Source organism: Pan paniscus, chromosome X, assembly GCF_029289425.2.
Source record: "Pan paniscus chromosome X, NHGRI_mPanPan1-v2.0_pri, whole genome shotgun sequence".
In the NCBI taxonomy this organism is placed as follows: Eukaryota; Metazoa; Chordata; class Mammalia; order Primates; family Hominidae; genus Pan; species Pan paniscus.
Genome location: NC_073272.2, coordinates 55497902 through 55519522, shown reverse-complemented (window position 1 = coordinate 55519522; position 21621 = coordinate 55497902). Strand labels below are relative to the sequence as shown.

Genomic DNA, 21621 nt, shown 5'->3' with positions numbered 1-21621 from the left:
CAACTGTTCATTGTCCTGTCTGTGGAGGATTCTGTTCATACATCATTTCTCATTATTCTCATTAGGTGCTTTGTATCTCAACAATCTCCGCTGCTGGCATCATCCACTGTGTCACAACTTCTGAGGGAGCCATCTTGGAGCCTTATAAAATGTTAAATAGCTTTTATCTCTGTTTTATCGTTTAGTTTTCTCATCAAGTGCCCCAGAAAGTGAAATATCCACCACCATTCCCAGTGGGACCCAACTCATCTCTTCTCTTCTCCTCCCATGCTTTGGGGGAATCTCATGCTTTTTCTGAGGATCCCATGCTGCAGAACAGCCCCTTTGCCAATTGGGCTGTCTCCTATGACTCTTCTGCATCCCAGTTTCCCAATTACCTGCCTTCTAAAGCCTCACCTCCTTTGGGACCAGACTCTTCCCACTCCTCTTCCTCTGATGGTGATGAGCCAAATGGAGCTAGCTCTGAGTAAGTATCTCTGTAGACACCTAAGGAAGTAGATTTCTGAGGCATCTGTATTATTTTGCTTGTTAGATGGGTGGAGGGTGTGGGAAAGTGTATTCCTGGGTTTCCTCTGTAGTGTTTTGCTCTTAGGAAAGCAAAGTAGGAAAACGTTTTCTATGCTTGCCCACTTCATGCTTATTTGGCCCTGTGCAGATGGTAATTTTCAAACACCCAGGCCACTGAAGTAAAAGGCAGCATAGGAGCTGATTAAGGAAGCCTTGGTATGGGTATTGTGGCTGTCATTTCTTAATTTGTGAGGAGGGCAGATTAAATGTCAAAAAAAGAAAAGCATTTATAGAGTGGAAATAGTGGAATCGTTGAGTAAGCAATTTTATTGCTTAGTAACTAAGACAGGGTTCTGAGGATTAAAACAGTGGGATTTGTGCTAGCTCATTTGTTCGTAGATTATTCCTCTAAGCAGATTAGTCCTGGGAAACAGAGCTGCTTTGAGGTTGTAATTGTGATTATTTTCTTAAAACATAAGCAAACTCTAAACATGGCCTCTTACAAGGTATAAAGGGTCCAGAGTGATTCCCATGACTTTTGATCACTTTGGTTGGTGTCAGGTGAAAGAAACCAGGAAGTCAGTAATGGCCATTGAGAGGAAAGGTACCAGTCCAGTGCTAACCCAGTGTCCTGCCCTCCAAAGGGTTTGTGAGACCCCTTGGGTCCAGAACAGGCATCTTAAGTAGGAATATCTTTATCAATCTCCCTTTTCTGTTTGACACTGTCTTTCTACATTTTTTAGTCATATCACAGAAGCATTTCATCACCAGCCTGAGTGGGGAAATCCCAATCGTGACAGAGGGTCCTGGGCACAGCCTGTTGATACTGGAGTTTCAGAAGCGAGCCTAGGTGATGGTGAGCCCCACATCCCATCTCTGCTGTCTATGTCTACGAGGAACCACATGGATATCACCATTCCACCCTTACCTCCAGTAGCTCCAGAAGTCTTGAGAGTTGCTGAACACAGACACCGGAGGGGTCTTATGTACCCATATATCTACCATGTCCTCACTAAGGTGAGGCAGCACATCAGCACCTACCTCCCTGCTCTTAACACTGTACTTCCTACTTCCTAGGACTGTAAGTTACCAAAGAACATTCTGGTCACTGGTATATGAAGTTAGAAAAAGAAGGCCACATGTGGTGGGCCCCTCATCCTACTAAGGCCTTAGGTGAGGTCAGACTAGCAGGAGTTGGGACTGTGTGGTAAATGAGTCCCCTAGAAGAGAAGTGTAATTGTGAGATTTTGAAGTAGATAATGCACCAAGTTGGTCTGGTTCTAGGGATGGACACAGTCTAAGAGGCTTTATGCCCTTTTCCTTATTTCTTTTTCTACTTCCACAAAGCTGTTCCCCTCCTCTGGTCTTATACATGTCCATCCTCCAGCAAAATGCCTAAGGTGGACTTTCCCCATTCATTAGCTATAGTCATTGTTGAGACTTCATTTTATTTTATTTTGTTTTATTTTTTGAGACAGAGTCTCGCTGTGTTGCCCAAGCTGGAGTGCTGTACTCTTCTGCCTCCGAGGTTCAAGCAATTCTCCGGCCTCAGCCCTCCTGAGTAGCTGGGACTACAGGCACCTGCCACCACACCTGGCTAACTTTTGTATTTTTAGTAGAAACGGGGTTTCACCTGGTCTAGAACTCCTGACCTCAGGTGATCCACCCGCCTCAGCCTCTCAAAGTGCTGGGATTACAGGCATGAGCCACCATGCCCGGCCGTTGAGACTTTAAAAATGAAATATAGCTTATAAGTAGGCTGCAATCAGCTAAGCTCGTTACAGCTTCTTTTTAGTATGAAACTGTCTAAATACAAATAAAAAATTTAGTAGGCCACAGAGGCTACAGTTTATTATTGGTTCTTCTCAGCTCAGTTCTAAACCTTGAGGTAACTCATTTTTTCCTTTTCCCTGGAACGTTCTCTTGTTAGGGTGAAATTAAGATCCCCGTATGTATTGAGGATGAGTGTAACATGGAGCTGCCTCCAGCTGCTCTCTTATTCCGGTCAGCTCGTCAATATGTATATGGAGTTCTTTTTAGTCTGGCAGAGACGCAGAGGAAAATGGAACGCTTGGCCATGCGACGGCGGCTGCCTGTGGAAGGTAAGTGTAGTTCTAGCTATGACAATTCTCTCAGCACTTGACACAGCAGATATGTCTGTCCAGGCACATTGGGTACCTTTGGCTATGGAGTAGTCTTTAAGAAAATGCAACATTCAACAAAATGCATACTGATACTGGGAATACATTAACTTAAGCCCCAATTCTGCAATTATTCAAGCATTTAGAGTGACTACTACTTATAAGAACCACGCTGGACCAGGCATGGCAGCTCATACCTGTAATCCCAGCACTTTGGGAGGCCAAGGCAGGCGGATCACTTAAGCTCAGGAATTCAAGACCAGCCTGGGCAACGTGGCAAGACTCCATCACTAGAAAAAATGCCGGGTGCTGTGCCTCATGCCTGTAATCCCAGTACTTTGTGGGGCTGAGGTGGATGGATCACTTGAGTCCAGGAGTTCAAGACCAGCCTGGGCAACATGGAGAAACTCCGTCTCTACTAAAAATTGAAAAAATTAGGCGTGGTTGTGTACACGTGTAGTCCCAGCTACTTGGGGGGCTGAGATGGGAGAATTGATTGAGTCTGGGAGGTCAAGGCTGCAGTGAGCCCTGATCGTGTTACTGTACTCCAGCCTGGGTGACAGAGTGAGACCCTGTCTCAAATAATAATAATAATAATAAAGGCCGGGCGCAGTGGCTCACGCCTGTAATCCCAGCACTTTGGGAGGCCGAGGCGGGCAGATGACGAGGTCAGGAGATCGAGACCATCCTGGCTAACCCGGTGAAACCCCATCTCTACTAAAAAATACAAAAAAAATTAGCCGGGCACAGTGGCAGGCACCTGTAGTCCCAGCTACTCGGGAGAATGGCATGAACCCAGGAGGCGGAGCTTGCAGTGAGCCGAGATCGCTCCACTGCACTCCAGCCTGGGTGACAGAGCCAGACTCCGTCTCAAAAAAAAAAAAAAAAAAGAAAGAAAGAAAAAAGAAAAACAGGCCAGGTGCAGTGGCTCATGCCTGTAATCCCAGCACTTTGGGAGGCCAAGGCGGGCGGATCACCTGAGGTCAGGAGTTCGAGACCAGCCTGACCAACATGGAGAAACCCTGTTTCTACCAAAAATACAAAATTAGCCGGGCATGGTGGCGCATGCCTGTAATCCTAGCTACTTGGGAGACTGAGGCAGGAGAATCGCTTGAACTCAGGAGGCGGAGGTTGCGGTGAGCCGAGATCGTGCCATTGCACTCCAGCCTCGGCAACAAGAGCGAAACTCCGTCTCAGAAAAAAAAAAAAAAAAATTAGCTGGGCATGGTGGCATGTGCCTCTAGTCCCAGCTACTTGTGGGACTGAGGTGGGAAGATTGCTTGACCCTGGGAGGTTGAGGCTGCAGTGAGCTGTGATCGCACCACTGCACTCCAGCCTGGGTGACAGAGGAGACCCCGTCTCACACACAAAAAGAAAGAACCATACTGGGCTTTGGGAACATAGAGGTATATCTAACAGTCTCTCTCCCATGAATTTTTTGTTTTGGGATTTGAACCTGTAGGTAGTTGGAGACATTGAAGTATTTTAAGCTACACAGTGCCATAGTCAAATTAGTGTGTTCAAAAGAACATTTCTCTGTTTCTGGGAAGATAGAGTAGATCAGATGTATTTTTCCTTAGTCCTCATGCTAAGTACAACTAAAAGCCCAGGACATTATCCATAAAACAAGGACAAGACACTCTAGAAAGTAGAAATCTTGGGGCCCAAGGAATGACACAGTGGTGCAGTGGTGAGTTCCCTGAATTTTCTTTTTGCCTCATGTATCCCAGACTGGGTGTAGGACAAACTGGCAGCCCATAAATGTCAACAGCTGCAGACCATTATAAGCCCACCACAAAACCTACTTTCTCTGGCCAAAGGACCAGAAAGGAACAACCTAACAACACAAAGATTTTTAAATAATAATCTCTGTACTCCAGCCAAATACCACAGGAAAACAATGGTCTACCCCCACCCCTACCAGCAAAGGCCAAATGAAGAACCTAGACTTCCATACTTACCCAGGCTGTAATGAGGTGCCCCTACCTGCTCCTGCTGGGGAGGTGTCAGATAAGGTCAAGTGGGGAGCCAGGACTTCCACTTCCACCTGTCAATAATGACACAGTGTCCCCCTTCACCCACCATAGTGGGGTCAGAAAAGGCCTCCTAATACACAAGGTTTAAGTAAGATCCAGAGTATTTTAAAATAATACCCAAAATGTCCAGTTTTCAATGGAAAATTCCTCATCATACCTAGAACCAGAAAGATAACAAATTCAGACCTCAAGAAAAGAAAACGAACATAGAGATGACAGAAGTTTGAATTATCTGACAAGGATTTCACAACAGCCACCATAAAAATGCTTTGATAAACAGTTATAAACATATTTGACTTTTGCATAGCAAAAGAAACAATCAACAGAGTAAATAGCCTACAGAATGGGAAAAATATTTGCAAACTGTGCGTTAGACAAAGGGGTAATATTCAGAATCTACAAGGAACTCAACAAGAAAAAAGCAAATAACCCCATTAAAAAGTAGGCAGCTCTCCCTCTCCCTCTCCCTCTCCCCACGGTCTCCCTCTCCCTCTCCCCACAGTCTCCCTCTCCCTCTCCCTCTCCCCACGGTCTCCCTCTCCCTCTCTTTCCACGGTCTCCCTCTCCCTCTCTTTCCACGGTCTCCCTCTGATGCCGAGCCGAAGCTGGACTGTACTGCTGCCATCTCGGCTCACTGCAACCTCCCTGCCTGATTCTCCTGCCTCAGCCTGCCGAGTGCCTGCGATTGCAGGCGCGCGCCGCCACGCCTGACTGGTTTTCATATTTTTTTGGTGGAGACCGGGTTTTGCTGTGTTGGCCAGGCTGGTCTCCAGCTCCTAACCGCGAGTGATCCGCCAGCCTCGGCCTCCCGAGGAGCCGGGATTGCAGACGGAGTCTCGTTCACTCAGTGCTCAATGGTGCCCAGGCTGGAGTGCAGTGGCGTGATCTTGGCTCGCTACAACCTCCACCTCCCAGCTGCCTGCCTTGGCCTCCCAAAGTGCCGAGATTGCAGCCTCTGCCCGGCCGCCACCCCGTCTGGGAAGTGAGGAGTGTCTCTGCCTGGCCGCCCATTGTCTGGGATGTGAGGAGCCCCTCTGCCTGGCTGCCCAGTCTGGGAGGTGAGGAGCGTCTCTGCCCAGCCTCCATCCCATCTAGGAAGTGAGGAGCGCCTCTTCCCGGCCGCCATCCCATCTAGGAAGTGAGGAGCGTCTCTGCCCGGCCGCCCATCGTCTGAGATGTGGGGAGCGCCTCTGCCCCGCCGCCCCGTCTGGGATGTGAGGAGCCCCTCTGCCTGGCTGCCCAGTCTGGGAGGTGAGGAGCGTCTCTGCCCAGCCTCCATCCCATCTAGGAAGTGAGGAGCGCCTCTTCCCGGCTGCCATCCCATCTAGGAAGTGAGGAGCGTCTCTGCCCGGCCGCCCATCGTCTGAGATGTGGGGAGTGCCTCTGCCCCGCCGCCCCGTCTGGGATGTGAGGAGCGCCTCTGCCCGGCTGCAACCCCGTCTGGGAGGTGAGGAGCGTCTCTGCCCGGCCGCCCCGTCTGAGAAGTGAGGAGCCCCTCCGCCCGGCAGCCGCCCTGTCTGAGAAGTGAGGAGCCCCTCCGCCCGGCAGCCACCCCGTCTGGGAAGTGAGGAGCGTCTCCACCCGGCAGCCACCCCGTCCGGGAGGGAGGTGGGGGGTCAGCCCCCCGCCCGGGAGGGAGGTGGGGGGTCAGCCCCGTGCCCGGCCAGCCGCCCCGTCCGGGAGGTGAGGGGAGCCTCTGCCCGGCCGCCCCTACTGGGAAGTGAGGAGCCCCTCTGCCCGGCCACCACCCCGTCTGGGAGGTGTACCCAACAGCTCATTGAGAACGGGCCATGATGACAATGGCGGTTTTGTGGAATAGAAAAGGGGGAAAGGTGGGGAAAAGATTGAGAAATCGGATGGTTGCTGTGTCTGTGTAGAAAGAAGTAGACATGGGAGACTTTTCATTTTTTTCTGTACTAAGAAAAATCCTTCTGCCTTGGGATCCTGTTGATCTGTGACCTTACCCCCAACCCTGTGCTCTCTGAAACATGTGCTGTGTCCACTCAGGGTTAAATGGATTAAGGGCGGTGCAAGATGTTTTTGTTAAACAGATGCTTGAAGGCAGCATGCTCGTTAAGAGTCATCACCACTCCCTAATCTCAAGTACCCAGGGACACAAACACTGCCTAAGGCCGCAGGGTCCTTTGCCTAGGAAAACCAGAGACCTTTGTTCACTTGTTTATCTGCTGACCTTCCCTCCACTATTGTCCTATGACCCTGCCAAATCCCCCTCTGCGAGAAACACCCAAGAATGATCAATTAAAAAAAAAAAAAAAAAAAGTAGGCAAAGGACAAGAAAAGACATTTTACAAAAGAATACGTACAAGTGACCGACAAATATATGAAAAAATACTCAGCATCACTAGCTATCAGAGAAATGCATATTAAAACCACAGTGAGCTGGGTGCAGTGGCTCACGCCTGTAATCCCAGCACTTTGGGAGGCTGAGGCGGGCAGATCACACGAGACCAGGAGTTTGAAACCAGCCTGGCCAACATGACGAAACCCGTCTCTACTAAAAACACAATAAATTAGCTGGGCATGGTGGCACACACTTGTAATCCCAGCTTCTTGAGGGGGTGGGAGGGTGGTGAGAAGGGAAGCGGGGCTGAGGCACAAGAATTGCATGAATCTGGGTGGTGGAGGATGCCGTGAACCAAGTCTAAAACCAACAGATGTTGGCAAGGATGCAGAGAAAAGGGGATGCTTATATACTGTTGGTAGGAATGTAAATGAGTACAACCTTTATAGAAAATAATACAGAGATTTCTCAACTAAAAAACGAACTGCCATTCAATCTAGCCATCCTACTACTGGGCATACATTCAAAGGGAAAGAAATCATTATATCAAAAAAGATACCTGGGCCAGGCATGGTGGCTCACGTCTGTAATCTCAATACCTAGGGAGGCCCAAGTGGGAAGATGCTTGAGGCCAGGAGTTTGAGACCAGCCTGGGCAACATAGTGAGACCCCATCACTACAAAAAAAAATTTTTTTTAATATAGCTGAGCATGATGCGTACCTGTAGTCCCAGCTACCCCGCAGGCTGAGGCCAGAGGATTGCTTGTATCCAGGAGTTTGAGGCTGCAGTGGGCTGTGATCACTCCACTCCATTGCACTCCAGCCTGGGTAATAGAATAAGATCTCATCTTTTTTTTTTTTTTTTTTTTTTTTTTTTGAGATGGAGTCTTGTTTGTTGGCTGGAATGCAGTGGCACAATCTCGGCTCACTGCAAGCTCCACCTCCCGGGTTCACACCATTCTCCTGCCTCAGCCTCCCGAGTAGCTGGGACTACAGGCGCCCACCACCAGGCCCGGCTAATTTTTTGTACTTTTAGTAGAGACAGGGTTTCACCATGTTAGCCAGGATGGTCTCGATCTCCTGACCTCGTGATCCGCCCGCCTCGGCCTCCCAAAGTACTGGGATTACAGGCGTGAGCCACTGCACCCGGCCATCTCATCTCTTAAAAAGAAAAGGGATTACATAAAAACAACACTTCAGACCAGTATCCTTCATCAATATATGTTATGGATTGAGTGTTCCTGTCCCCTGCAATTCGTATGTTGAAATCCTAACCCCCAATGTGATGGTATTAGGAGATGGGGCCTTTGGGAGATAATTAGGTCATGAGCATGGAACCTTCATGAATGAGATTAGTGCCCTTATAAAAGGAACCCCAGATAGCTCTTTCTACTCTCCACTATATGAGGATACAATGAGAAGACAGCCATCTGCATACCAGGAAGCAGGTTCCCACCAGATGCCTCTACCAATACCTTGATCTTAGACTTCCGAGCCTCCACAACTGTAAGAAATCAATTTCTGTTGATTATAAGCCTCCCAGTCTATGGTACTTTGTTATAGCAGCCCAAATTGACTAGGACAATATGGATGCAAAAATTCTTAACGAAATATCAGCCAGGGGAATTCAGCAATATATAAAAAGAATTACATGCCATGGCCAAGGCCAAGTAGGGTTTATTCCATTGTTGTAAGACTTGTTCAATATTTGAAAAATCTGTAAATATAATCCACCAAATAAACAGGCTAAAGAAGAAAAATCATGTGATTATATCAATGGATGCAGAAAAAGCATTTGACAAAATTCAATACTCATTCATGATAAGAACTATCAGGAAACTAAGAATAGAAGGGAACTTCCTGAAGATAAAGAACATCTACAAAGAACCTACAGCTAACATACAGTCATTCCTTGCCATATGTGGGGGATTGGTTCCAGGACCCCCACATATACTAAAATTCACTCATAATCAAGTCCCACAGTAGGTAGGCCCTGCAGAACCTGTGTACATGAAAAATTGGCCCTCTATATACGTGGGTTTGGCATCATGTGAATTCTGTGTTTTCTATCAGTGTTTGGTTGAAAAAAATTTGTGCATAAGTGGACCCGTGTAGCTCAAACTTGTGTTCAAGGATCAACTGTACTTAATGGTGAAAGATGTTTTTCTCCTAAAATCAGGAAGAAGTCTAGAATGTCTGCTCTTTCTACTGCTCTTCAACATACTAATAGAAGTTTTAGCCAGACCAGTAAGGCAAGAAAATGAAATAGAAGGCATGGACATCAGTAAGGAAGAAATAAAACTGTAATTGCAGATGGCATATAGTCAGTCTGTGTAGAAAAATCACAAGGAATCTACAACAAAACTCCTGGAACTAATAAGTGAGTTTGTTAAGGTTGCAGGATACAAGATAAATATATAAAAATTGATTACCTTTCTATATACTAACAATGAACATGTGGAACTGAAAAAAGTGCAAGACCATTTACAGTCCTTCCAAAGAAAATGAAATAAGAATTTAACAAAAGGTGTTGAAAATCTGTATGCTGAAAGTCACAAAATGCTGATGAAATCAAAGATCTTAATAAATGGAGAGATACAGATGTTCATGGATTAGAAAACTCAACATAGTAAAGATGTCAGTTCTCCCCAAATTGATAACACAGGTGTGATGCAGTTCCTATCCAAATCCCAGCAAGATTCTTTGTAAATATAGACAAGATGATTCTAATGTTTATATGGAAAGACAAAGGAATTAAACTAGCTAAAATGATTTTTGAAAAGGAAGAATAAGTTGAAAGCAATTGCTGAACCTGATTGTAAGACTTACTAGGTAGCTACAGTAATTAAGATTGTAGGCCAGGCATGGCCGCTCACGCTTGTAATCCCAGCACTTTGGGAAGCCAAGGTGGGTGGATCCCTTGAGCTCTGGAATTCGAGACCAGCCTGGGCAACATGGAGAGACCCCATCTCTACTAAAAATACAAAAAATATATATAGCCAGTTGTGGTAGTGTATTACCTGTGGTCCCAGCTCCTCAGGAGGCTGAGGTGAGAGGATCACTTGAGCCCAGTGGGTAGAGGTTGCAGTGAGCTGAGATCACTCCACTGCACTGTAGTCTGGGTGTCAGAGCGAGACCCTGTCTTAAAAAAAAAAAAAAAGACTAGGCAGAGGTATTGACACGTAGATCAATGGAATACAACAGGGCATCCAGAAATAGTCCCATATGAGTACTGATTTTTTTTTTTTTTTTTTGAGACAGAGTCTCGCTCTATTACCCAGGCTGGAGTGCAGTGGCACAATCTCCGCTCACTGCAACCTCTGCCTCCCGGGCTCAAGCAATTCTCCTGCCTCAGCCTCAACTGGGATTACAGGTGTGAGCCGTCACGCCTGGCCAGCAAACTGATTATTGACAAAGCTGCAAAAGCACTTCATTGGAGGAAGGATAGTTTTTTTGTTGTTTTTTGTTTCTTTTATATAAATGGTGTTAGATCAACTGGACATCCATAGTTGAACAAGTACCACATATCTATACTAGTATCTAAAATATATAAAGAACTCTCAAAACTGAACATAACAAAAACAATTGAATTAGAAAATTGGCAAAAGACATGCACAGACATTTCACTGAAGAAGATATACATATGGCAAATAAAGACATGAAAAGATGTTCAACATCAGTAGCCATTAGAAAAATACAAATTAAAACCACAATGAAATATCACTACATACTTACCAAAATGCCAAAGGTGAATAATAGTGATAATACCATATCCCGGAGAGGATGCAGAGAAGCTGGATCACCCGTAAATGCTGGTGGGAATGTAAAATGATACTGCCATTCTGGAAAATAATTTGTCAGTTTCTTTCAAAACTAAAAATAGACTTATACAACCCAGCACTTACACTCTTGGGCATTTATATTAGAGAAATAAAGATTTATTTTCATGCAGGAACATATTCACAAGACAGCATTATGACCCCAAACTGGAAGCAACCCAGATATGCTTCAATGGGTGAATGATTAAACTGTGGTGCATTCTTGCCATGGAATACTACTCAGCAAAAAAAAGAATGTACTATCGATACATGCAGCAACATGGATGGATCTTAAGGGCATATGCTGAGTGAAAATGCCAGGTTCTTTTTTTTTTTTTTTTAGATGGAGTTTCACTCTTGTTGCCCAGGCTGGAGTCCAATGGCACAATCTTGGCTCATTGCAACCTCTGCCTCCTGGGTTCAAGCGATTCTCCTGCCTCAGCCTCCCGAGTAGCTGGGATTACAGGCATGCACCACCATGCCCAGCTAATTTTGTATTTTTAGTAGAGATGGGGTTTCTCCATGTTGGTCAGGCTGGTCTCGAACTCCTGACCTCAGGTGATCCGCCCGCCTCGGCCTCCCAAAGTGCTGGGATTACAGGCGTGAACCACCACGCCCAGCCTGCCTTTGTGAATCTAAAAGATGTTGATTTTTTTGAGAATTTTGTGAAATATCTTAATATCTTTTGGTGTATCTCATTGTGTATTATAAAGCCAGATATTTACATAATTCTTCCTTGTGCTTCTTTCCTTGTTTACCCTGGTGCATCTACTGAAAAAATAAGATTCAGAGTAACTAAGAAATGTGTGACATTGGACCTTGATTTATTTCTCCAAGTTACTTTTTGTTTTTTGTTGTTTTTTTTTTCAAACGAAGTCTCGCTCTGTCGCCCAGGCTGCAGTGTGGTGACTTGATCTTGGCTCACTGCAATCTCCGCCTCCCAGGTTCAAGCGATTCTCCTGCCTCTGCCTCCAGAGTAGCTGGGATTACAGGCACCCACCACTATGCCTGGCTAATTTTTTTTTTTTTTGGTAGAAACAGGGTTTCACCATGTTGGCCAGGCTGGTCTTGAACTCCTGACCTCAAGTGATCTACCTCAGCCTCCCAAAATTCTGGGATTACAGGTGTGAGCCACCACGCCTGGCCTTATTTTATTTTATTTTATTTTATTTTATTTTATTTTATTTTATTTTAGAGACAGGATTTCACTCTGTCACTCAGGCTGGAGTGCAGTGGGAAGATCATAGCTCACTGCTGCCTCAAACTCCTGGGCTCAAGGGATACTCCCTGCCTCAGCCTTCCAAGTCGCTGGCAGCGCATGCCACCACACCCAGCTAATTTTTAAATTTTCTGTGGAGGTGGGATCTCTCCATCTTGCCGGGGCTGGTCTTGTACTCCTGGGCTCAAGCGATCCTCCTGCCTCAGCCTCTCAAATTGCTGGGATTAAACGTGTGAACCACCACACCCAGCCCCTTGATTTCTTTATCTGCAAAATAAGCCTTTTGTTTTGTGATAACGTATCATAATAGTTCCCTCTCAGGATTTTTGTGAGGATTAATGAGATGATATATATAAAGTACTTGCATATCAAGCACTTAATAAACGTGTACTATTCCTGCTGCTAAAAATAAAAATTATTGTGACAGAAAATTAAGAGTTGAAATGCAATGGAGCCTGTCAATGTCCTGTGGCTAGCCGTAGAAATGCTGAGAGATTCTCTAGAGCCTCTTTTTCCTCAATTTCTGTTTTCCAGTTCCTTCAGTGATCCTTAAAGAGTGGTCTGCCTATAAAGGGAAGTCACCTCAAACCCCTGAGCTGGTGTCTGCACTGACATTTCGGGAATGGACTTGCCCAAACCTCAAGAAGCTCTGGCTAGGCAAAGCAGTTGAAGACAAGAACAGAAGGATGCGGGCCTTCCTGGCCTGTATGAAGTCGGACACGCCCAGTATGCTCAATCCAGCTAATGTCCCCACCCATCTGCTGCTCATGTGTTGTGTACTCCGGTAAGCTACCTGACAGGCAGGTGGCCTGTTCTTTCTCTTTTACTTTTTTTATATTTCCTTTAAGCACCTGCTTTTATGGTATTTCAAGGTGGGGAAATTTTTATTTTATGTTTGGCTTATGCGCCAGAAACACCGAAAATGATTGTTCAGACAGCCTCCTCAGTTTATGATCCTTGGTCATATCGGTCCATGCATGACTCCTCTTTTATATCTGGTTTTAGTTTAGTTTTTGTCTTGTTCAGTCCTCGTCCCTGATCCAATTTCCTTCTTTTATTCACCCATAGTCATCTACTCTTGGGTATTTGATGTGTGTCCTTCCAAGCCATCTTCCATATATTTGTTTAGATATCCATGTATTCATGCACAGTCTATAGTATTTTCTATGGGTAAACATGTTTCCTTTTATGGCATGAATGGTATTGTGCTGTACATCTCATTGTTTCTTTTTTTTCCCTTTTTTATTGAGATGGAGTTTCACTCTTGTTGCCCAGGCTGGAGTGCAATGGCGTAATCTTGGTTCACTGCAACCTCCACCTCCTGGATTCAAATGATTCTCCTGCCTCAGCCTCCCAAGTAGCTGGGATTGCAGGCATGTGCCACCATGCCTGCTAATTTTGTATTTTTAGTAGAGATGGGGTTTCACCATGTTGGCCAGGCTGATCTCGAACTGACCTCAGGTGATCTGCCCACCTTGGCCTCCCAAAGTTCTGGGATTACAGGCATGAGCCACCCCGCCCGGCCTGTTTCTTTTTTTCACTCAATATTATTTTTGAGGTCTGTCCATGTTCATATATCAATTGTTCCTCTTCACTGTTGGGTTATGTTCTATCAAATACTAATACTGATTGATAGATAATTGTTTCCAGTTCTTTGGTATTACAAATAGTGCTGCAGGGGATTTCTTCATAGATGTCTGTGTCTCTTTGTGTTCCTGAGTCAGTTTAAAGCATATACTGAGAAGTAGAATTTCTTGATCCTGTAAAATATGCATGTAGCTTTTTCACTAAATACTGCCAAATTGCTCTAGATTATAGCTGCACCAGTTTATATTCCTGTGAACAATATGTGTTTCATTTCCTCATATTATTGCCAGTACTAATACCATAAAACTTCTTAATTTTGCCAATCTAGTGTTTTCAAGTAGTATCTTTAATTTTAATTTGCATTTGACTACAGAGGAGGTTGATCTTCTATTTTTATGCTTATTAGCCATTTGAGTTTTCTCATTCTCTGAAGTGCTTCTTTATTTGTCTTGCAAATTTTTTATTAGGTTACTTGTCTTATTTTGCTGATTACAGAAGTTCTTTGTCAGATATGTATGTGTGTACACTCAGACACACATGTAGCAAATATCTTTTCTATATTTGAGTGTGCATGCATGTGTCTGTGCATGTGTATCAGTCACAATTTGTTTAAACTTTATATATAGTGTTCTTTGTTTACCAGCAGTATTTTGTTTTTACTAGCCTTTTAAAAATTTAACTTGGCTGGGCGTGGTGGCTCATGCCTGTAATCCTAGCACTTTGGGAGGCCAAGGTGGGCGGATCACTTGAGGCCAGGAGTTCAAGACCAGCCTGGACAGCATGGTGAAACCCCATCTATACAAAAAAAAGAAAAAAAAATACAAAATTAGCCAGACATGGTGGCGGGTGCTTGTAATCCCAGCTACTTGAGAGGCTGAGGCAGGAGAATCGCTTGAACCCAGCAGGCAGAGGTTGCAGTGATCTGAGATTGTGCCACTGCACTCCAGCCTGGGCAACAAAGTGAGATTCTGTCTCAAAAAAACAAACAAACAAACAAAATTAGGCTGGGTGCAGTGGCTCACACCTGTAACCCCAGCACTTTGGGAGGCCGAGGCGGGTGGATCACTTGAGGCCAGGAGTTAAAGACCAGCCTGGCCAACATGGCAAAACCCTGTCTCTACTAAAAATACAAAAATTAGCTGGGCATGGTGGTGCACACCTGTGGTCCCAGCTACTTGGGAGGAGGGAGGATCACTTGAACCCCGGAGGTGGAGGTTGCAGTAAGTCGAGATTGTGCCACTGCACTGTAGCCTGGATGACAGAGCAAGACTCTGTCTCAAAACAAAACCAAAAAAAAAAAACAAAAAAACAAAAACAAAAAAAAACTTTATTTTTATAGATTTAAGGGGTACAGGTGTCCTTTTGTTGCATGGATATATTGTATAGTGGTAAAGTCTGGGCTTTTCACGTAGCCATCACTCAAATAGTGTACATTGTACCCATTAAGTAATTTTCAATCCCTCACCCCCTTCCCACCCTTCTGAGTCCCCAGTGTGTATTATTCCACTGTCTACGTCCATGTGCACACATTATTTACCTCCCACTTATAAGTGAGAGCATGTGGTACTTGACTTTCTGAGTTATTTCACTTAAGATAATGGCCTCTAGTTCCATCCATGTTGCTGCAAAAGACATGATTTCATTCTTTTTTATGGCTGAATAGTACTCCAGTGTGTGTGTGTGTGTGTGTGTGTGTGTGTGTGTGTATGTATCACACTTTCTTTAATCATTCATTCATTGATGAACATTTAGGTTGATCCCATACCTTTGCTATTGCAAATAGTACTGCAATAAACATACAGGTGCAGGCTTTTTTTTTCTTTTCTTTTTTTTTGAGACGGAGTTTCGCTCTTGTTGCCCAGGCTGGAGTGCAATGGCACGATCTCGGCTCACCGCAATCTCTGCCTCCCAGGTTCAAGCAGTTCTCCTGCCTCAGCCTCCTGAGTAGCTGGGATTACAGGCATGCACCACCACGCCCGGCTAATTTTGTATTTTTTTTTTTTCAGTAGAGACGGGGTTTCTCCATGTTGAGGCTGGTCTTGAACTCCTAACCTCAGGTGATCCGCCCACTTCGGCCTCCCAAAATGCTGGGATTACAGGCGTGAGCCACCGCGCCCGGCCTGGTGCAGGCATTTTTGTTGTGGTTGTTGGATACATATTTTGCAAATATTTTCTCTCATTCTGCAGGTTGTTTGTTTACTCTTATTTCTTTTGCTGTGCAAGAGCTTTTTCATTTATGCCCATTTGTCTATTTTTGTTTTTGTTGCATTTGCTTTTGAGGTGTTTTTTTTGAGATGGAGTCTAGCTCTGTTGCCCAGGCTGGAGTGCAGTGGCGTGATCTTGGCTCACTGCAGCCTCAGCCTCCCAGCCTCAAGCAGTTCTCCTGCCTCAGCCTCCTGAGTAGCTGGGATTACAGGTGCACGCCACCACGCCCGGCTAATTTTTTATTTTAGTAGAGATGGGGTTTCACCATGTTGGCCAGGCTGGTCTTGAACTCCTGACCTCAGGTGATCCACCCGCCTTGACCTCCCAAAATGCTGGGATTACAGGTGTGAGCCACCGCACCTGGCCACTTTTGAAGTCTTAATCATGAATTCTTCACCTAGACCAATGTCCTGAACAGTTTTTTCTAGGTTTTCTTCTAGGATTTTTATAGTTCAGGTCTTACATTTCAGTCTTTAATCTATCTTAAGTTGACTTTTGTGTTTTTTTGTTTGTTTTTGTTTTTTTGAGATGGAGTTTTGCTCTTGTTGCCCAGGCTGGAGTGCAATGGCGTGATCTCTGCTTACCACAACCTCCACCTCCCAGGTTCAAGCGATTCTCCTGCTTCAGCCTCCTGAGTAGCTGGGATTACAGGCATGTGCCCCCACGCCTGGCTAATTTTGTATTTTGTATTTTTTTTTTTTTTGAGACAGAGTCTCACTCTGTCACCCAGGCTGGAGGGCAGTGGCACGATCTCGGCTCACTGCAAGCTCCGCCTCCCAGGTTCACACCATTCTCCTGCCTCAGCCTCCTGAGTAGCTGGGACTACAGGCACCCGCCACCACGCCTGGCTAATTTTTTTGTATTTTTAGTAGAGATGGGGTTTCCCTGTGTTAGCCAGGATGGTCTCAGTCTCCTGACCTTGTGATCCGCCCACCTCAGCCTCCCAAAGTGCTGGGATTACAGGCATGAGCCACTGCACCCGGCCCTAATTTTGTATTTTCAGTAGAGACGGGGTTTCTCCATGTTGGTCAGGCTGGTCTCAAACTCTCGACCTCAGGTGATCCGCCCATCTCAGCCTCCCAAAATTCTGGGATTACAGGCATGAGCCACTGCACCCAGCCTTTTTTTTGAGTGGGGTCTTGCTCTGTCGCCTAGGCTGGAGTGCAGTGGCGCGATCTCGGCTTATGACAACCTCTGCCTTTCGGGTTCAAGCGATTCTCCTGCCTCAGCCTCTCGAGTAGCTGGGATTACAGGTGTGCACTACCCTTCCCCGCTAAGTTTTGTATTTTTAGTAGAGACAGGGTTTCATTGTGTTGGCCAGGCCAGTCTCGAACTCCTGACCTCAGGTGATCCACCCACCTCAGCCTCCCAAAGTACTGGGATTACAGGCATAAGCCACCACACCCAGCCCATCTTGAATTGATTTTTGTATGTGGTGAGAAATAGGGGCCCAGTTTCATGCTTCTGCATGTAGCTAACCAGCTATCCCAATACCATTAAAAAGGTATTCTTTCCCCAGTATGTGTTTTGTCAACTTTATCAAAGATCAATTAGCTGTAGGTATGTGGCTTTATTTCTGAGTTCTCTATTCTGTTCCATTGATCTATGTGTCTATTTTTATGCCACTACCATGCTGTCTTAGTTACTATAGCCTTGTAGTAGTTTGAAGTCGGGTAATGTGACGCCTCCGGCTTTGTTCTTTTTGTGTAGTATTGTTTTGGCTACTTAAGCTCTTTTTTGACTCCATATGAATTTTAGGATTGTTTTTTCTAATTCTGTGGAAAATTATGTTGGTATTTTGATAGGAATTACATTTAATCTGTAGATTACTTTGGACAGTATGGTTATTTTCACAATATTGATTCTTCCGATCTATGGGTATGAATTGTTTATCCATTTCTTTATGTCATATATAATTTCTTTCATCTGTGTTTTGTAGTTTTCCTCGTAGAGATCCTTCACCTCCTTGGTTAAATATATTCCTAGGTGGTTTTTTTTTGTAGCTATTGTAAATGGGATTGACTTCTTGATTTGGTTCTCAGCTTGATCATTACTGGTGTATAGAAATGCTACTGGTTTTCATACATTGATTTTGTATCCTGACACTTTACTGGGTTCATTTATCAAATCTAGGAGTCTTTTGGAGGATTCTTTAGGGTTTTTCTAGATGTAAGATGATATCATCAGCAAACAGGGATAATTTCACTTTCTCTTTTCCCATTTGGATGTCTTATATTTTTTTTCTCTTTCCTGATTGCTTTGGCTAGGACTTCCAGTACTATGTTGAATAGGAGTGGTAAAAGTGGGCAAGTTACTTTTTTTGGAGACAGGATCCTGCTCTGTCACCAAGGCTGGAGTTCAGTGGCACAATCACAGCTCACTGCAGACTCAACATCCTGAGCTCAAGTGATCCTTCCGCCTCAGTCTCCTAAGTAGCTGGGACTACAGCACACACCATCATGCCCAGCTAATTTTTTTTTTTTTTTGAGACAGAGTCTCGCTCTGTCACCCAGTCTGTAGTGCAGTGGCTTGATCTCGGCTCACTGCAACCTCTGCCTCCTGGGTTCAAGTGATTCTCCTGCCTCAGCCTCCCGAGTAGCTGGGATTACAGGGGCCCACCACCACGCCTGGCCAATTTTTGTATTTTTAGTAGAGACGGGGTTTCTCCATGTTGGCCAGGCTGGTGTCAAACTCCTGACCTCAAGTGATCCTCCCGCCTCAGCCTCACAAAGTGCTGCAGCTACAGGCGTGAGCCACTGCACCCGGCCATGCCCAGCTAATTTTTTAAAGTTTTTTTTTTTTAGAGACAGGCTCTCACTATGTTGCCCAGTCTTGAACTCCTGGGCTCAAGCAATCCTCCCATCTTGGCCTCCCAAAGTGCTAGGATTACAGACATGAGCCACCATGCCCAGCCAGAAAGTGGGCAAATTTTTGCCAACTTTTTATTATAATTTCATATATATAGAAAAATTAGAATAATAGTACAGTGAACACTCATAACCACCACCTAGATTCTATAATTAATATTTATCATATTTGCTTTACTTCATATAACTGTCCATTTATTCATCACTAGGCATTGATTTTTCCATCTTTTTTACTGCATTTCCAAGTAAATTGCAGACATCAGTATACTTCTCCCTTCACTGAGAAGTATTTATTTTGGTTCTGTCCAGCCCATGATTTTCTACCTTTATGGTGTGTGTTTTGGTGTCTTATTTAATAAATTCTCCCCTACCCCTAAGTCATAAAGATATTTTTCTGGCTGGGTGTGGTGGTTTATGCCTGTCATCCCAGCACTTAGGGAGGCCGAGATGGGCAGATCACGAGGTCAGGAGATCGAGACCATCCTGGCTAACACGGTGAAACCTCGTCTCTACTAAAAATACGGCTGTAATCCCAGCTACTCAGGAGGCTGAGGCGGGAGAATGGCGTGAACCCGGGAGGTAGAGCTTGCAGTGAGCCGAGATTGCGCCACTGCACTCCAGCCTGGGCAACAGAGCGAGACTCCATCTCAGAAAAAAAAAAAAAAAAAAAAAGATATTTTTCTACGTTTTCTTATACTTCTATAATGTTGCCTTCCATATCAGGTCCTTAATACAGTAGATATTTTGTACATGCTGTGAGAAAGGATCTAACTTTATTTACATAATACACCAGTTTCCCAGCTTGATGTATTGAATGATCCTTTCTTTCCCCGACCTTTCTTATGTACCATGTTTGGTTTTTTTTTTTAGACGGAGTCTCGCTCTGTCACCCAGGCTGGAGTGCAGTGGCGTGATCTCGGCTCACTGCAAACTCCACCTCCTGGGTTCAAGCGATTCTCCTGCCTCAGCCTCCCAAAACTGCTTCCACATTTTCAGGTATTCGTTACCAGAAACCCGCACTTCTCAGTACCAATTTTCTTTGTTTTCTTTTTTCTTTTTTTTTTTTATAGCCAGGGTCTTGCTCTGTCACCCAGACTGGAGTGCAGTGGCGTGATCATGGCTCACTGCAGCCTCCACCTCCTAGGCTAAAGTGATCCTCCCACCTCGGCCTCCCAAGTAGCTGAGACTACAGGTGCATGCCACCATGCCTGGATTTTTTGTTTTTTGTAGAGATGGGGTCTATGTTGCCCAAGCTGGTCTTGAACGCCTGGGCTCAAGTGATCCTCCCACACTTTGGCCTCCCAAAGTGCTGGGATTATAAGCATGAGCCACTGTGCCCTGCCTCTTAGTCTATTTTCTGTTGCTTATGGCAGAATACCTGAAACTGGGTAATTTATAAAGAAAAGGAATTTATTTCTTACAGTTATGGAGTCTAAGAAGTCCAAGGTTAGGGGGCTTGCATCTAGTGAGAGCCTTCTTGCTGGTCATATGGTAAAGGGGCTGATCACGCTCATGTGCTGCATCAGGTCTCTCTTCCTTTTCTTATAAAGCCACCAGTTCCCCTCCCATGATAACCCATTAATCCATGAATGGATTAGCCCATCTGTGAGAGTAGAGCCCTAAAGATCAAATCACATCTTAAAGGCCCTACCACTCAATACTGCCACACTGTGGATAAAGTTTCAATATGAGTTTTGGAGGGGACATTCAACCACAGCAGGGTCCCTTGTATTTACATGTTTTTTTTTTTTTTTTTGGAGACAGAGTCTCTGTCACCCAGGCTGGCTGGAGTGCAGTGGCGCGATCTCAGCTCACTGCAACCTCCACCTCCTGGGTTCAAGCGATTCTCCTGCCTCAGCCTCCTGAGTAGCTGAGATTACAGGCGCGCACCACCACACCCAGCTAATTTTTGTATTTTTGTAGAGACCGGGTTTCACCATGTTGCCCAGGCTGGTCTTGAACTCCTGACCTCAAGTGATCCACCCGCCTCTGCCTCCCAAAGTGCTGGGATTACAGGCGTGCGCCACCGCGCCTGGCCATTATGTACTACGTTTTTATATCTGTATAAGTTCATTCATGGATTCTATTTTGTTTCACTGCCCATTAGGGTCCTCATCAATATCACATTGTTTCAGTTATTAAGGGTTTGCAATTTGCCTTAATATCAGGCAGCACAAATCTCCACTCTTTTCTTTTTTGAGACTTATACTAGTTATCCTTGCACCTTAGGAGCCCTTACTCTTCCATATATAATTTGTGATCAGTCTAGTTTCCACCAAAATCTTGTCGGGATTTTTTTTGTCATTGAATTGAATTTATAGATTAATTTGGGGAGCTTTGACATCTTTATAATGTTAAGTCCTCCCATCCAAAGATAATAGTTTACCTCTCCCATTTATTCAGGTTTCTTCCTTTATGTCTTAGTATAGTTAATTTTTTTCCGTTGAGATCTCCTACATTTTAAATTAATTTCTAGGTACTTGATAGATATCGCCATGATTATGTGTGATATTCTAGTTTCTGTTATACTTTCTCATTGTTAAAAAAAAGTAAGTTTTTGTGCAAAGGGGAAGTCAAGCCCTACAAGTCACCAGAGAACTGCAGAGCACTTCGCTTTCAAAATGGGCAGACCTTAGTTTGAGTGCTGGTTCTGGCATTTTTCAGCTTGGATATGTCACTTTAGCCTTTCTGAGCATCTCTTTCCTCACCATAAATGGATATAATTTTACGTCTCAGAGCAGTTTGAACATTGAGATAACATTCAGGGACCCTACCACATACTAGATCCCCAATATATACTAATTTCCTAACTACCTTAACATTAAGATTAGTGACTTACAAAGTTTTCCCAGTAAGAATAATGAGGCCGAGCACCGTGGCTCACACCTGTAATCCCAGCACTTTGGGAGGCCGAGGAGGGTGGATCATTTTAGGTCAAG

The 21621-nt window shown here is 44.8% G+C and overlaps 1 protein-coding gene across 2 annotated transcripts in view; it reads left to right on the top strand.

Moving 5' to 3' along the window:
* FAM120C (family with sequence similarity 120 member C) overlaps positions 1-21621 on the top strand; it is a 109039-nt gene that overhangs the window by 48309 nt on the left and 39109 nt on the right. For both annotated transcript variants that reach the window (XM_034950282.3, XM_034950284.3), the window contains exons 7-10: positions 186-466; positions 1251-1524; positions 2438-2609; positions 12558-12807. In XM_034950282.3, coding sequence (XP_034806173.1) covers positions 186-466; positions 1251-1524; positions 2438-2609; positions 12558-12807 — 977 coding nt within the window. The remainder of the gene's footprint in view (positions 1-185; positions 467-1250; positions 1525-2437; positions 2610-12557; positions 12808-21621) is intronic.